Here is a 17342-nt window from a genome sequence, read left to right as displayed (position 1 = left end):
TTTACTAAGCTAGAAAACATAGGGATGTGAAGAAATATACCAAGTGTCTCATTTATGGTTGAAGCAGACTGTCCGGACTAATGTGAGACAGTCTGTTGAGGATTCTCATGGCCCACAAGACATCTCACCTTCAGTGTGAGACCGAGACTCCAAATGCTTTTCCCTGCATCATTTGCACAAATTACACAAAATTTATTTTCCCTTTCCTGCATAAGCAGCAAACACAACATAATAGGCTGGCTGTTCACAAATATATAAACAACTAATCTAACAAATCTCTCTTTGATTAGTCCCTGCAACAAGGCAGTACGTGTTATAACTTTAATTTTTGCAGGTTCGAAGAAACATACTGAAATTATTCTCAGAAATATGCAAATTCTCTCTGAGACCAATTTTTTTTAAAAAAAAAACAAACCCCTGAATACCTCATGTTGAGAAGAATCATTTCTGTGCGGCCTTTTCAGTGCATAAGATGGAACCAGTTAGTCGTTTACATCTCAACTCCTTGGAACTGACTGCATTATGAATTATGTCGCCATAAGTTAGTCATCGTCTAAAGCTTTTATAACAAATGATTACAACCGCTGCACACATTGTTCAGTTTAAATGCTCCATCTCTAAAATACGTTGCTGCTCGCTCACTCTCAACTTTCCTGCCCTATCCTTTTAAGTTCATTGCACAATAGTTTTTATTTTATTTCAGCAGGCTTGCTGTCAAGAGCATGACAGGTGTTACCCTTTAAATCTCCAAATGGGGACTTAAAGTATATGTTTCAGAAACCCAAATGGGTGTCATCTATTATGACTGAGATTATAGACTACAGTGAGATGCAAACATGATGGCCACCAGCTGCTCCCAGAAAAATCTCACTGGTACATTACAAAGGAGCTTTTTTTTGGAGGCAGTTTGTACTTTAAAAGAAAAAGAAAAAGTATCCCTATTTTATGAAGTGTCCTAGAGCTGATTCCTGGAAAATTTGCTTCTGCAAACTTCTGTTTCCAAAAGCATGGCCGTTAGATGAGGAATTGTGATACTTGTAATTCCAGAGGTAAATTTTATACAGACACAAAACACACACATACACACAGAGAGAGAGAAAGAACTAGAATGTCACACCGAATTCAACCCATACTGTACTTTTTAAAAATATGTAACACGCCCAAGTTAGAAAGAAATTTCTAGGCTCTCTCTAGTTGCTAGGCAACGCGCCTCTGTCCCATTTGCTTGCACCCAGGGATATTTATTCACTCGAAGTTCTGACTGACCCCTTCATTGGCCGCCCTCTGAGATTTTCCCACCCCGATCTCAGCTACATGCCTCAGCTCATGACTCCTGCTGATAACAATTTTTGGTACAAAATCATCCTTTGGTGTACCTTCTCTGATGTGATCTGTTGCTATCACTATTTCAACTTGTCCAAGGCCATTTACATTATTAAAACTAAAATTATTAAACACCCTACCCAAAAATAAAACTAGAGGATGTTGATCATCCCAGGTGATATCAAAACATAAAATGGCAGCTAAAGTGAAGAACAATATCCTAAAGCATTCTCAAGGAAAGAGGGAAGGGAGGCTTTGGGGCTTTTTTGAAGCCTGCTTGTAACCATGAAACTTGCTGAAAGACTGAAACAGACATTAATTCAAGAATTGTGGGACCACAGCATAGAACTACCTCTTTCCTCTAGCTAACTGCCCTCAAGAGGCAGAAAGTACAACACACAACACAGGCCCGTGCTTATCCCAATGTTCAGGCAGGCTCATGTAACCAGAGTCACCATTTCTGCATAGGTTAAGAGAGGTGCTAATGGACACCATCTAATGCTGGACATAAGTACGAGGGTGCTACTGCACTCAGCTACTATTTGTAGGCTTCCTAGAAGCATCAGGTTGGCTCAGTGGACTAGACAGTCATTCCTCTCGTGCGATTCAACAGGTTTCTTATATGAACTTGATTCTGAAGGTGTTCCAGAAACACCAGTTATTCACAGAATATGGAGTTGGCTCTCTTGATGGGAACAGATCCATTTTACCAACTTTCCAGGCCATATACAAAGTGCTGGTGATTGCTGTTTGAATTCTCCAGGGTCTGGAGCCTCAACCAAACACATCCTGCACAAAAATAGAGAAAGGTCCCTTTTTTGGACTATACATTTCAGGATTTTAGAATAGCCACAGTACTCCCTGCTCCTTCAGAGCTGTTGGTGACATGTGTCCTGCCTCTTCTTTTACAAATCTGTGATCTTAAAGCCACAGAATTGTGTTCTCCAGTCCACCTATTCTCAAACAGGTTGTTGTGGGTTTTTCGGGCTCTTTGGCCGTGTTCTGAAGGTTGTTCTTCCTAACGTTTCGCCAGTTAGGAAGAACAACCTTCAGAACACGGTCAAAAAGCCCAAAAAACCCACAATAACCATTAGATCCTGGCTGTGAAAGCCTTCGCAAATACATATTCTCCAACAGTTCAGAGATTAAAAGTTGGACACCGTAGTGCATGAGTAGATGGGGACAGCGGGAATAGTCTTACTGTCCATTGTGTGGCAGAGAATAATGAGCCAACTCAAATGTCACACAGCTGGAAAGCAAGAAATAAAAGTTGCAGATTACTCTTGATTAATGGTTCTCAACTTTGGGTAACCCAGGTCTTCTTGGACTGCAACTGCCAGAAACATCAGGCAGGACAGCTAATAGTGAAGGCTTCTAAGAGTTAACAGTCTAAGAACACCTGGGTTACCCAAGGTTGGGGACCACTTCTCTAAAAGGCAGGTGCAAATTTAAGTCTGTATCAGGTCTTCACAGTACCACTCACATTCAGTGCTATCCAGTTTTTCTTCAGTCATGATTTTTTTAAAAAAAATCAGCTTCTCCATCACTATGATTTCTGAAAATATACAGATATTTCCATTCTTCTGCATGCCGCTTTCTCTATTATTTACATTTTTAAGTTGCAGAACACATTCTGAGATGTGTGTAATCCATTGGCTTTTCTGATCCTTACATTAGCAAATAGGAAGGAACTAAAGTACTTCTCTATCCCCACTTGGAGTCAAGCTGGTTTTATTTTGCTTTTTCTTGGTTTTGCCTTTGGCTTGAATTCCATCTTAGAAGTCTTAATTTTTTTCTTCTCGGTCTTGTATGTTTCTGGTGCTCTTCCAATGCTTTACTAATTGCATCTCTGGCTTCTGTCCAATTGGCTTCTGAGGATTTAAGTGGTTTGTGACTGCTTTTGTTTAATTATTTTTAATTTGTGAAGTGCTTTGAATATTATGATGATAGAGTGTGATAAATAAATAAGCAAGCGTACAGAAACATCACTCAGAGAGAAGAGGGGAACGGGTAGAGATCAGTGCCATTTATTAATTTAGCTGCAATTGAAAGTATTCCACATGTAACTTGTGGTGTGGATAACACCATTGTATGGTTTAAATGTGATGGACATCTCCCATTGGTCCAGGGACTACAACCATGCTATTTTCATATGCGCACTGGATCCTACTGACCCACTCACCCCCTCTTCCAAACTCAGAAATGATTGGGAGGGCATTTCCAGTTTTCATAAAAGTCTGAATCTTCAGAAAGATTCAGATCCAAAAATGGTACAGGGCATAGGGGAGTTCACAGTTACCAACCCTGGCTTAGTCAGTAGATGTTAATGGTTGTATCAGGGTGCCATCAAGACCTTCCCATAGTTATTCCTTCTGGAGAAGGACCGTGAAGTTTTTATCTAGCTTCTGTACTGGAGTATTCCCTGAACTTTCCATGACACTGGGTCACGTAACTTCACATTTACTACCAATATTTGGTCAAGTGACTACATGTTGCATTACTTACTCGTATTAATTCTGTAACAATGGGATTGAGCTCAATTTGCTTTCTCCAAAGAGACTGGCTGCACTTGTTCCAGGCATACTCTGTGCCAAGCATATAAATACACAATTGAGTAGATTGTATTGACAGTCTGTTGGCTTTTCTTGGTGTATTTTTTTAAAAGAAGACTTGAAGGGGGTCCAGAAAACACATACACACCGTCCTGTGGGAATGGAGATGGTTCTCTTGGCTCTGACACTGCAAATGATTACAGCTGAGCATACAGTTTAATGAGATTTTCATTTTCCCTCACATATCAGTTGAAATCCTCTTATGCAACTCCACGGTTTTAAATACTGATGACATCAACGCTGCTAATGTTAATTTTGATTTAACATTTCCTATATCCCCATTTCAGGTTCCGAGACTCTCTAGTGATCCTTTTGGACCCGGGGAAGCATTTGGAATCCTTCAGACTTGGAGGTGAAGCCTTTAATATCCAGCAGTCACCACTGCCAGCCTCATCTTCTGAGAGAGAGAGAGACTGGCAGGGGTGATTTTTAGAGATTAAAGGCTCCCCTCCTCCCCATATCCTGAAGTTCCAAAATGGGGCTCCAGATCTAAAGGGATCCCTAGGCATCCCCAGAAGCTTGGTGGAGGGAAAAGATAGGAAAGTTTAAATTAAGATTAACGGGGTGGCTAATGATGTGAGCAACATTTACAACAACACAACTCCCATCAACAGGGTCCCTTCCCTAGACTGGCATCTGCTAAGGATAGCTGATACACATTTGTTGTGACTGAAGTGAATATGTAAGCAAACCACATTTGCTGATTTTTTTTAAAAAAAAATCCGGATTTCTACTTGTGATCAGTCTTTATAATGCTCTCTGTGTTGTTGTTGTTGTTTTTTAATGCACCTTTCTTTTACAGTCGTATATAAACTGCAGGAAGCCCTGAAAGAGCTGATTATATATTTTTATATTTCAGTCTTGGGCCAATGATGGTTTTCACTGTTTTACTGTGCAGTATTGTTTTATTCTTCAGTCATATAATCCACACAAAGAACTTCTGTTATGAGGTGGACTAAAAGTATAATGTACTGTATAAAGAGATGAACAAACATAGCTTTACAAACCACTTTGGTTTTTTGTTTCAGTTGAAGTGTCCCTCTGTGCTTCTCTGTTTTTGTTCCCCACATCTCTGCATGTCCATCTCTTTTTAATGCACTCACAGGCACATTGCACAAAGGCGCCGAGGAAACAGAGAAAGTGGAGGAGGAGAAGACAGGATTAACAGACAAAGAAAACAAGATGGGGGAGAACAGAGAGGGCAAGAAGGGAGAAGGAATGAGAAATAAAATGTGTCTACATTTGTGCAAGTGATATGGAAAAACAAAAATTAATTTATCCAAACAAACTGCACCAGAGCACAGACAGAGTTCTGACTCCAGTCCTCTGAAGATGCCAGCCACAGAGACTGGCGAAACGTTAGGAAGAACGACCTTCAGAACACGGCCAAACAGCCCAAAAACCTCACAACAAACAACAAAAATTAATGTGTTAAAAGCAAAGTGTGCTGCCCCATAGCACTTAAAGCACTCTCTAGGTGATTTACAAAACAATCATGCAGGCTAAATAATGTATTTTTTAGTGTATAAGACGCCCCCACTTTTCTAACTCAAAATTTCTTTCATTGCAAGAAACTGGAGGGGAAAGGCAGGAACCAAAGCGCTTCCTGTTTTCCCCCTACACTTTCATTGCAAAAAGTGTAGGGGGAAAATAGCTTTTTGCAACAAAAGAATAGGGGGAAAGCAGGAATCACTTTTCCCCTACACTTTCTTTGCAAATCATGGAGGGGGAAAGCAGGGATCAAAGTGCTTTGATCCCTGCCCCCTCCTTACTTCCGTGTATAAAACGACCCTCAATTTTTCTTCTAATTATTTTAAGAAAATGTAAGTTTTCAAGGAAAAATACAGTATTGTCCCCCAGCCCACACCATGAATTGAATATTCAATTTACCATCTCCAAAGGCTTGAGCTGGCTACATAAACCTGTTTGATTGTACTCAGGTCATGAGCAGAAGCTTTACTACAGTACTGCAGTTTAATCACTGTACCACAGGGCTTCTTTTAAAAAGCCCATTTCCTGTTGGCGTTATTACAACCTCAAATGCTGCCTTCTACCTTGTTTGATGGGAGGGACTGTTATCTGCCAATATTAACCAACAGTTCACCCCATGTCAGAATTCGAGGACAGCCCTATCTCTCTGCTGAAAGTTCTTTTTCCTTAGAGAATCTATCAATGTCCATTGATAGAGGCTGGTTAAAAAATCTGTAAAAGTAAACTGAAGCAGAGTTGTTTAAAAGCAATCATGTTGTTAATTACTTTATTGTTGATATATTCACAGTTGTAAGTAAAATGGAGTAATTTTATTTATACTATCAATGTCTCAGGATGAGTCATTGAGACTGTAAGTGCCAGTTAAGGAGAGAGAGGTGGATTGTCTAGAAATTAGTCACTATTCTAAGGAAGGATAACCACAAAATTTCATAACTCTGCAACATTTCTCACAAAAGATGCTCGAGGCAACAGGCAGTAAAGTAGTAGAGTTCTTTCATGGAAATCTGCTTTCCTCAAAAATATATATACTTACAGAGAGGGTATCAGAAGCATAATAAAGAAAACTATTAGAATATTATTCTAATAAAGAATTGCAATTCTTCACTGTGGTTATTTAACAGAATATGCTGATGTGATTGTGCATATACTTGTTAAGTCTAGAGGTAGTGCAGCCAACCTTTTTCTTTTGCTTCCAGGTCCACCTGGACCCCCAGGAGTTGTGATTGTTGAGGAGATCACAGAGACCACAGCCACACTTTCCTGGACTCCTGGAGCAGACAATCACAGCCCTATCACTTCCTACAACCTCCAAGCCCGAAGTCCATTTTCACTTGGCTGGCAGACTGTGAAAACTGGTGAGAGGGTGTTTTGGGTTTTGTTTGTTTGTTTGTTTGTTTGTTTGTTTGTTTTTGTTTGTTTGTTTGTTTGTTTGTTTGTTTGTTTGTTTGTTTTAAATAGACACCGAAATCCAGACCTCAGAAAAGTTATTTTTTGAGACTGCAACTCCCTGCATTTCCCCACTGGTATGACCATGTATGCTGAGAGAATTCTGAATATTGTCGAGCAAAAGCAACTTTTCCAAGAGACAAAGTCTGGGGGTCAGATTTCATGTATAAATGTTTTTCAACTGAGGAGAGGACCCTGTTAGCAAAAGGACATGCCCTTTAGAAGGAGTTTTTGTCTGACCCTAATCTCCTATTGCTCGTACAGTTTTCTGTAAAGATTGCTTTGGAAGCTTCTGGAACATACCATAGGACCTCTGTATCTGCCAGTGATTTGTTCCAAGCCCCCCCAGAGCGTCCTCTAGTGGCCAGTTCTGTAAATAAATTATGACAATACATATTTCTAGTACAGTATTTTAATTTTCTTATTTTTAATATTTTCGGACCGTGGATAAGTGAAACCATAGATACCGATCTCATGGATACCTACTGTACTTCTCATGCATTGAAGTGTGTCACAGGCAACTAATAGCAAAATCCTTCTTAGAGGTCCTACTGTGTTTCTGGACTGCTTCTCCTAGAATTTCTCACTCAGCATAACCACTGTTTCGCACATCCTTAATTGCCCTAATGACTCTTCAATGGATTCCTCCCATGTCTGTTCACTAACTTCAGAGAGAATTGTTTGCAGATTACATGGTTTTAAGGAGTTATTCCAATTTCTTCACAGTTCCAGAAAACATCAGTGGTGACATGGAGTCTGCCATGGCTGTCGAACTCAACCCGTGGGTGGAATATGAATTTAGAGTGGTCGCAACGAACAAAATTGGGACTGGAGATCCAAGTGCACCATCTAGAGTGATCCGAACCAAGGAAGCAGGTGACAAGAACTTTGAAATTACTTTATCTGTCCCCCTCCTTCCTCTTTCTCTGTCTCTCTCTCTTTGGAAAGGAGATGGGAGATATGAACAGCACTGATTTGTGTACACAATGCTGAACCTGAAGCAAATGGGGAAAACAGGGATGCATGGCATGGCCTGCAGCCACCATCCTGCTCCATCTTAGCCCTGACGTATAATGATTGTGTGTCATCGCCTCACGAGACTGGCACCAGTAATGCCTCCTTGGGAGAAGAAGCTATACAGGTCATGTGATCCAAAGTCATGAGCGCCACCCTCCTTTCCCCCAATTTTATTGCTGCTGAGGGAAGGGGCTGGTCTCACACTGCTTGCCAGGCTAGAAAGAGGCGAGCAGTCATACGACTGCCCTTGTGAACGGCCCATCAGCAGAGGAAGCCACAGGGGATCAAGGAATCTCGTGAGACCTCCCCCAGTAAGGAGTGGTCTGTCTCCTCACCTTCCTCGCAACAGCTCCCTCTAGTGTAGGTTATTGGGAGTGCAGTTCTCTCTCCCGCACATAGACACAGAAACTCACATAGCATACCTGGGGAGAAAAGGTTTTGTTGTTGTTGTTGTTGTTGTTGTTGTTGTTGTTGTTGTTGTTGTTGTTGTTGTTGTTGTTGTTTGCGATAGGAGCCAGATTCCTAAGCGTTGGTAGCTTCGGTGTCCAACCATCTCGTCCTCTGTCATCCCCTTCTCTTCTTGCCCTCACACTTTCCCAACATCAGGGTCTTTCAGTGGAGCCTCAGCTTCAGGATCTGTCCTTCCAGTGAGCACTCAGGGTTGATTTCCTTCAGAATGGATAGGTTTGTTCTCCATGCAAAGCTATAAAATTATATATATATATAATTTAATTGGGTGGTAATATATATAATTTTATATATGCATATATTACTACAATTGGGTGGCTGTGGGTTCTGGAGTTGTAGTATAAAAAGAACAATGTCTCCAAGCTTTTATCTGAATCCAGTCAATTCTAAATGTAATTGAGGTCTCCTACTTCATCCTTTCGGCAACATTCTGCATTTGCTGAAATGCCACACTAGAACTGTTAACAGATTTAACAGACAATACAAACCCATGCTGAAGTTCTGAGTTTCCAGTGGCAACTACAGCAAAGTATTGTAGTATGTAATGCTGCTGTTCAGCTAAGGTAATGTTTATAATTTCTGGTTTCTCTGAAAGCTAATTAGAGTTCGGTTTGTACAAAACAAGCTGTTTTAGGGTCCACCCTGCTTCTGCGCCCCCCCCAGCAAAGATTTTGTATTATTTATGGAAGTGTTCTTGTGCTTGATGGTGCCATATCAGTCCCACGGGGGCTACTACATATAGAATTGAGCTTGTTATTAATCTGATTTATATGAATCTAGCAAATCCCAGGTGTTAGGAACTGAAATAGTGCTTGTGGTTTAAGCAAGGATGAAATCTGTGCGCAATTGTAAATTATCAGTACCATCTTTCTACTGCACTATTAGAAACTTCTCCCTACCTTGCCCAATCATCACCACCATCATCATCATCCTCATCCTCATCCTCATCCTCATCCTCATCCTCATCCTCATCCTCATCATCATCATCATCATCATCATCATCATCATCAATCATGTGCCATCAAGTAAATTCTAATGTTTAGTGACTTTTTTAAGGGTTTTCAAGGTAGGCAGCCTCATATTGTGCAGCTTGCCCAAGGCCACACAGGCTGGCTCTACTCGCAGGAGACCCAATGGGGAATCGAGCTCCCAACCTCTGGCTCTGCAGCCATATGCCTAAACCATGAGCTATCCAGCCAACTCCTCCCACCCCACCCCATGTCTAGTATTGTACCATCCAAATAGGTCTGTTGACCATAGTGAATGGGTAGGACTCAAATTTAGGGCCAACCCTACAATTCAGTATATTGAGACAACTGCCTCAGACTGCCTGCATTAGGTATCACTAAAGGACAGAACATTGCTTGGGATTAAATTTGTTGTTATTATTGAATTTTTACTGTCAAGGTTTGAGAAAAATGATTGTGGGATTCTCTATTTCCTATGCTAAGTTAACATGGATGTGCTTGACTACTATGCTATTTGACTTAAATGGCTTGGAGTGCTATTTGCTGTTTCACCTTAGACATGAAATTACCTTACACGGGTCCTCACAGGTTTCATCACTGCTTTATGGATTTTTAAAAGGGGGATTTTTTAATTTTTAATTTTTTGCTTTCTGTATTTTTACTTTGTTTGTTTTAATTGTTTTATGGCTTATATATTGTTTTAATTTAACGTGTTAGTTGTATCCTGAGAGTCTGTGAAGGGTTGAAAAGCAGAATATAAATATTTTAATTAGAAAATAAGTGAAATAGTTTCTGGTTTAAGAGGTTTCTAACTAATGTATATCTCCCCAAGCGAGCCTGGTAGATCACATGGAGCCTGTTTTAAATGTGTTTCTAACATAGATGGCTTCCAAGTAATACATAATGGCTTTAATAAATTTATAATAGATTTTAACCGTTGGTCTCATTCAATTAGCTCTACTCTGGTTCCTAGACAATTATGCACCTGATGCATTAAAATGCAGCACCATACTTGTTCTCTGGCTTAATGGTGTGACATATTAACAAGGCTTTAGTCACTAAGGGCTGTTTTTTACAATGTACCTGCCATGTAGAAAACAGCAGAATTGCTTCTGTGTGCAGAAAATTTCCAAATGGGAAAAACACTCAATGCAGCGTGCTTGCTTTCTGGGGCCCATTTTAAATTGCATTATTTCCCCCCTTAAATTATGTGTGTTAATTATAAAAGTACACTTAATAATTACATTATATTGTTTTATTTTTACAGCTACATTACTGTTTTAATCTATTATTTAGTTGTGTACATGGTGTTTTCTATCACATTTCTGTCCCAGAAAGTAGTCTGAAGGCACTGGGTTCTCCTGTTGCTGATGTGAAGCAGACTGAGTACTGAATATGTATGGAAAATTATGTGAGCTCTTTAAAACAAGGCTGAGGATATTGTCAGCCTGCATATCCCATAAACCAGGGGTCCCCAACCCCAGGTCTGTAGCCCGTACTGGGCCATGGCCTTGGAAGGACCAGACCGCGGAGACAGCTCTCCTGCCTTCCCACATGCACAGATGCACGCCCCCCACATGCATACATGAATGCATGCATGCACACAACCCCCACATATACACACCCCATGCATATATGGACACATGCATGCCCCCTGCATGCACACACAGATGCCCCCTGTGCACACCTCACCCTCCATGCACACACAGACCTACTCCCACACACATACATACATGCACACACAGGCACTCCCCCCACATGCATGCTAAACTGGTCCACTATGCCAAAAAGGTTGGGGACCACCTTGTAACCAGCTGGTTTCTCTGTAGAAGTGCAGGGATTAAAGAGCAGAATAGCTTTAAGTTCTTCAGAGGAATCCACTCCTTTTGTGAGAGGATGGGTTTGGGGAACAGCAAACCAACAACATTTGAGGGACACAAGTTCCTTATCCTTATTTTAAAGAGGTGACAAAGCTTTGCATACAGGACTGAAAAGCGGTGAGCAGGGCAACTGCATGGGGAAAGCCATAACTGGAATCCCCAACTACCCCCTGAGGTTGCACGATATTTTTATATAAAGCAGAGCTGTGATTTACTGAGTCAGGTCGCAAATTTTGCCCCCATCAAGGTCATTCCAATGGTTATACTCACTGCTGGAGCTGCGGTGTGTGGGAACCGGAGAGAAAAGGGACTAGAAATTTCTGGCATCCCACTTCTCACTTTTGAAAACATTGTACATTTTTCAGTGTGTATTTGCAAAATATATTTCCACTCTTGGAGGCTTCTAGTAGCATCAGTTTACCTATTCTCAGTGTGGAAAAACATTTATGGTGGCCATTTTTGGTACAGAAGTCTGATGGCGCTGGGACGGGGCTTGACATCAATCAAAGCAACAGCCTGCAGCCCTGCACCCACCTCGATAATAAACCATGATGAATTTTTCTCTTTTTAAAAATCAATTTCCAATGACTTCTGGGCCTTTCTGTGGCTACCATATACTAGGTCAAAGTTTTCCTTGAACTATTTGTTGCAAAGTTTTAAATTTTGATAAAATGCCCCTAGCTGTGCAGTAGAAGTGCAGGGATTAAAGAGCAGAATAGCTTTAAGTTCTTCAGAGGAGTCCACTCCTTTTTCTCATCACCTGGTACTTACAAGCTCAATAAATCACTTTGAGATATGAGGTATTTTGTAAATTGGTTAGGGCTGCCCTGCCCCTGCCCTGACTTTGTGCTGGCACAGAGGCCATATCCCTGGTTTGGATCTGATATAAATTCTCCCATGCTTCTCCTCATCTCGTCCTCCTCCCCTTTTTGCTTCTTTTGCCAGATTATCTCAGGCAGTGCAGAAGTTGTGCTGACCGACATAGTTGAGCTGGCATATAGGAGAAGGCCAGGTGCGCCAGCTGAAATGTCGCCCTTCTGGCATGGCAGGTTTGTGCCCATTCCAAGCTCTCACTACAGTCAACATATCGTTGAGTTTAGATCTGCTTATAGGAAAACGATTTGTAGTTAACCGCACGTTGAACTCTTGCTGAGAAAGATCTTAAGCTCCCTCACACTGCATTAAACCCTTTTTGACTAGTATCCCTGTGGCTTAAGACTCTTTCTTGGCCTGCCACTGCCCGCATCCCTTTCTAGCAACTGTTTTCAGGCGGAATCGGTCGGGAGAGCCAAAGCACAGCCGCTTAAAGTAAAATAAATAAATAAATGTGTTCAAATGACACCTGAAAGTTATCCGGAGTTTCAGCCTCTGTTTGCTTTCCAACAAAAGGAACGAGCGCCATACTTTGCTCCGTTACAGTCTTATGGGAAAGAAGGCAAACAACATTAAAAATGCATGAGTCCCTTCACCAATGGATGTGTTTGCAAAAGCTTTTACTACACACCTCATGATGTCAATGGCTCTTTGGCGCCGTACGTACACAGTCGGTCAAATGCCGAGAGTCTCGCTCTCCCTCTGTGTAGCCAGGCAGCACAAATCAAAGGAGACATGGACACAGAACAGGAAGCTTATTGCTAGTGATAGGTTGCATCCCAACGCCCATGTTCGTTCAGAATTCCTCATGCCTATCCTGCATTTTAAAGGGCAAGTTCTGTGTTTTAATGGGCCAGATGTGTTTGAGGCTGTGAGCACATAATTTCCATGCCGGCTCAGGTTTTTAAAATTTCATGACACAGGTTTGCTCTAATTTTGTACAAGTGTTACCTTACCCCGCCCAAATAGAAGGTGCTTACTAGACAGAACATCTTATGTTATCCTTCTTTCTTCACAGTTAAAAAAAAAAAACCTTCTCAAAACTCTGTTTTTGTTTTGTTTTTCTGTTCCTCTTTGTTCTGAATACTAGTTTGTTCATTTTCTCCTATACCCCCTCCCCTTTTCTCAGATCTGCCCAGACTATTTTAATATTTTTCTCCCTAACGTGTCTACAGCAAACTCAACCCATCTGATTTGAATTTTTCATTTGCATTCTTGCAACTACCGTGCTTAATCAAGGTGAGGTAAATCTTATCTACTGTATAGTATCAATCAGAAGAAAGAGAAATAAAAACATTTTTAAAAATCAGTTTGTGCGAATGACATAAGTAGTCCAAACTGCAGTCTCCACTAAAGTAAACTCATTCAATTAAAAGGAACTTGATTTTAAAACTTGAGGGAATTCACTTATGGGCATAAATAATAAAATTTGGCTAAATATCGTATACATCTAATTGACTCAATGATTTTAGTTGATCTGTTGATCTTGAAGCATCAAGGACAGATGTTAAACTGCACTGAACTTGTCTTATTTTGGAAGACAAACAGGGTTGACTCTGGTTAGTACATCAGGTTTGTTGTTTTGTTGGTGTTATGTGCCATGAGGTTGCCTCAGACCTACGGTGACCCCATGAATGAGCAATTTCCAAAATGCTCTGTCGTCAACATCCATGCTCAGCTCCTGCAGACTCAAGCCTGTGGATTCCTTTAGGAAGTCAGTCAACCTCATATTTGGACTTCCTTTTTGCTTGCTGCCTTCCATCTTTGTCAGCATTATAGTCTTTTCCAGAGAATCCTGTCTTCTCATGATATGCCAAAAGTAGGAGAGCCTTAGCTTCAACATTTTTGCCTCCAGAAATAGTTTGGGCTTGATTTAATCTAGGACCCACTTGTTCATCTTTCTGGCTATCCAGAATATCCACAAAGCTCTCCTCCAGCACCACATTCCAAACAAATCCATTTTTTTCCTGTCTGCTTTCTTTACTGTTCAGCTTTCACACCCATACATGGTGATAGGAAATGCAATACTGCAGATGACCTTGGTCTTGGTCTCCAGTGACACAGCCTTACACTTGATGGTCTTTTCTGGTTCCTTCATTGCTGCCTTTCATAGTCTGTGTCTTCTTCTTCTTCTTCTTGGCTGCAGTCTCCATTAGAATTAATTAGTGAACCAAGAAATGCCAAATCTCTAACGATTTCAGTTTCTTCAGGCCTTGGGAAATAATGCTGCCTGAATTCAATCTGAAACCTAGCAAGTTGCTGCCAGTCAAGCGTTAGAAGTAAATGATTAGATGTGTCGATGGGTTGACTCAGTGCAGGGCAGCTTCCTCTGGGTTTGTTTGTTTTTTAATCAATTTGTTAGTTGATTCATTGACTCATTTGTTAAACCATTAACTTTACAATATCACTTAGGACAGCTGAAAATGGCTCTGACAGGAACAATGAGAAATAGCTGAAGAGCCCTTTTTGGCTTTTTAACAATTAGAGCCATGAATTTTAAATTGATATCTGGACAAATTAACAAATTGAGGTAATGAAGTAATTTTGAATAAATTATTTCCAAGTTCTGGGCGTGACTCAGTAGACGGCCATTTTCTGTGTTCAAGTATGATGGGGAGAAATGTCAGCAGAACAATTCAGCCTTCCTCTCATAACGCCATGTTCATGGAATTAGGAAACGAAAAAGTTATACCACAAAAAGGAATCCAGTTGTTCCTTATTAAGTTACAATCATAAGCTACATCATACCTTATTTTTAAATGCAGAAAGGACATTAATTTATAAGCTGCATATGATATATAACTTGCAACTCTTATGTTCTGGTGTGGAGGGACTGAATCACCTTGTTTATTTATTCATCATTCATTCAAAACATTTTAACCCTTCCCTTATCCTTAAAAAGGACACAAGGCTGCTTACATCATTGAAAGACAATATTTAAAGCTAAGAGCAATGAGTATACAAAGGTAGCTTACATCATCAAAACACAATATATAAAGGTAAAAACAATGAGCATGAAAAGGCAGCTTATGTGATTAAAAGACCATTTTAAGGCTAACAACAACGTGTACAAATATGAAGAAACAATCAGATACCACTCTGAGAAATGGTAAGCACAAGCAATACTAAAAACTTCATAAAAGCAGCAACGAGTAACAATCTGTCTATCTCTTGCCAGATGAATTTGGGGGTTTTTACTCCCATTATTTGGTCTGGTCTCAACAAATTATGAGAATGGAAGTCCTTAGGGTATATGAATGCCCCATCGCTTCATAATTGCTTCAAACTCTACCATGTCTTTTGCAGCATATTATTTGTATAACTGTCAAAAATTGAGTCACTGAATCTAACTAAGTGGCAAATTTATCAAGTTTATTAGTCAGCAATCTACATTTGGCTGCCTGATTAACTGTTATTCAGATTCAGTTTTTTTTAATATCTAAAACAAAAACAGAGTTTTAAAGGGCATGTCCTCCATGTATGAAAGCATATGGTGATATTCTCACATTTCTGCCAACAGAGTGAACTGGCTTCTTTATTGATACAACTTAAAATGGAGTGGTGTAAAATACCACCTATGCAGCAGCTTAATAGAATGCTGTTTGCATTTGGAGGAGACCAGCCTTGTGCCATTTTACTTACAGTCTTATAACTGATCAGACTACAGTCATTGAAATGAATAGGATTTTTTAATCACAAGCAATATACTTTCCAATGATTTCCATGGGTCCATTGGAGTTGAGATTAGCATTGGGTTTAGTCAGTTATTCCTGGTGAAGCGGACAATGGATCTGAGTGAATACGACATAAAACAATTCTACAAACATAAACAATATAGCAAAGTTAGATTCCCCTTGGCTTGTGTGATCAGGAAAGGCAATCATACAAGCAATATTACAGCTTTCCTGAGTTGTCATATGACCAGTAACTCTCTGTTTGTGCAATCAATCACATGACTGGCTTCACAAGGGTCAGCCCAAGAATTGAGAAAATGTCCTTATATGCACAGCGATGTTCAACAGGATTCTGACTAGAGATGGGCACAAACTGCCACTTTGGTGGTTCATTTATCAGCCGAAAAGGTATTTGCCACTTCCGAGCCCCACCTCCTCTGCTGGGAGGCCACTCAGGGACAATGCCCAGAGGAGGCAGGGCAGGAAAGCTGCCTCTGAGTGGGTGCCTTCCAGAGGAGGTAGTACCAGGAAACATCAAATACCTGTTCAGTCAATAAACGAGCCAGTGGTCCATGTCCATCTTTAATTCCAACACAAATAAATAGGTTAGAAAGCAGATCAAAAGCAGCTTGATTATGGTGATGAAGGTGGTAGCAGTGGTGAAGGAGTGGCGGCAGTGATGGCGATTTTTTCCAAATTCCTCTGCTGTCTCTTGTAACATAGGTGTCCCTATTCTCATTATGGCTGGCTCTGATACATATTTTATAGGTCTACATTAGAAAAGAGCCGGTAACACGAATTGAAACGTGCAAGACATTCCACAAAAGCAGCTGGGCATTCGGTGCCTTGGGGCATGGCATCAATTACATTATCTATTCATGGGGAAGTAAGAGTCGAAATTGAGTAGAATCAGAGTTTACCCTGCTAATCATGCATGCACGCTGGATTCCATGAGCTAATAAGCTGGTGACATTTATCAGGAGCAGCATGTGTGCAGGCATTAAGAAGGGCGAAGGGAAGGCCTGATTCCAAATTAGATCTTCCACAGGAAAAAAAAACTGTGGATAATGAGCTACTTCACACCAGCCTGTTTTCGTTCTTTATCTAGATAAAGATAGTTTTAATTTTTCCGCTGATTACAAACTCCTACAGAATTTTCAGTTCTACTAAAGGGTAAGGAGTCAAAATGGTACAAGTGTGTAAGGTATTTCTCCACCCTGGTTTTCTTCCTCCAGCTTCTCCACCCCACAAACTGGAAAAATTTATGTGTTGGGCTTTTTCCCAGTGTCATCAGACAATGAACTGCCACCCCCACTTGAAAAAAAAAAGAAGAGGATGTTACATCACCTGAAATTGAGATAATTTTGTAAGGATTTATCCCCTCCAAGCACTACATCACGTGCCATCAAGTCAATTCTGACTTCTGGTGACCCTTTTCATGGTTTTCCAACTAGTGGTTCATTATTCCTTTCTTCTGGGGTTGCCCTGGGACTGTGCAACCTGCCCAAGGCCACACAGACTGGCTTTACTCATAGGACGTACAGTGTGGAATCAAACTCCCAAACTCCGACTCTTAGCCAGATACCAAAA

At 40.6% G+C, this 17342-nt stretch overlaps 1 protein-coding gene across 4 annotated transcripts in view; it reads left to right on the top strand.

The window, feature by feature from the left end:
• Positions 1–17342, top strand: part of CNTN5 (contactin 5) — a 590502-nt gene that overhangs the window by 526511 nt on the left and 46649 nt on the right. For all 4 annotated transcript variants that reach the window (XM_078390096.1, XM_078390094.1, XM_078390095.1 and 1 more), the window contains exons 16-17: positions 6623–6781; positions 7599–7748. In XM_078390096.1, coding sequence (XP_078246222.1) covers positions 6623–6781; positions 7599–7748 — 309 coding nt within the window. The remainder of the gene's footprint in view (positions 1–6622; positions 6782–7598; positions 7749–17342) is intronic.

This window comes from Pogona vitticeps, chromosome 3, assembly GCF_051106095.1.
Source record: "Pogona vitticeps strain Pit_001003342236 chromosome 3, PviZW2.1, whole genome shotgun sequence".
Classification (NCBI taxonomy): domain Eukaryota; kingdom Metazoa; phylum Chordata; class Lepidosauria; order Squamata; family Agamidae; genus Pogona; species Pogona vitticeps.
This window is presented reverse-complemented; position numbering and strand designations above follow the sequence as displayed.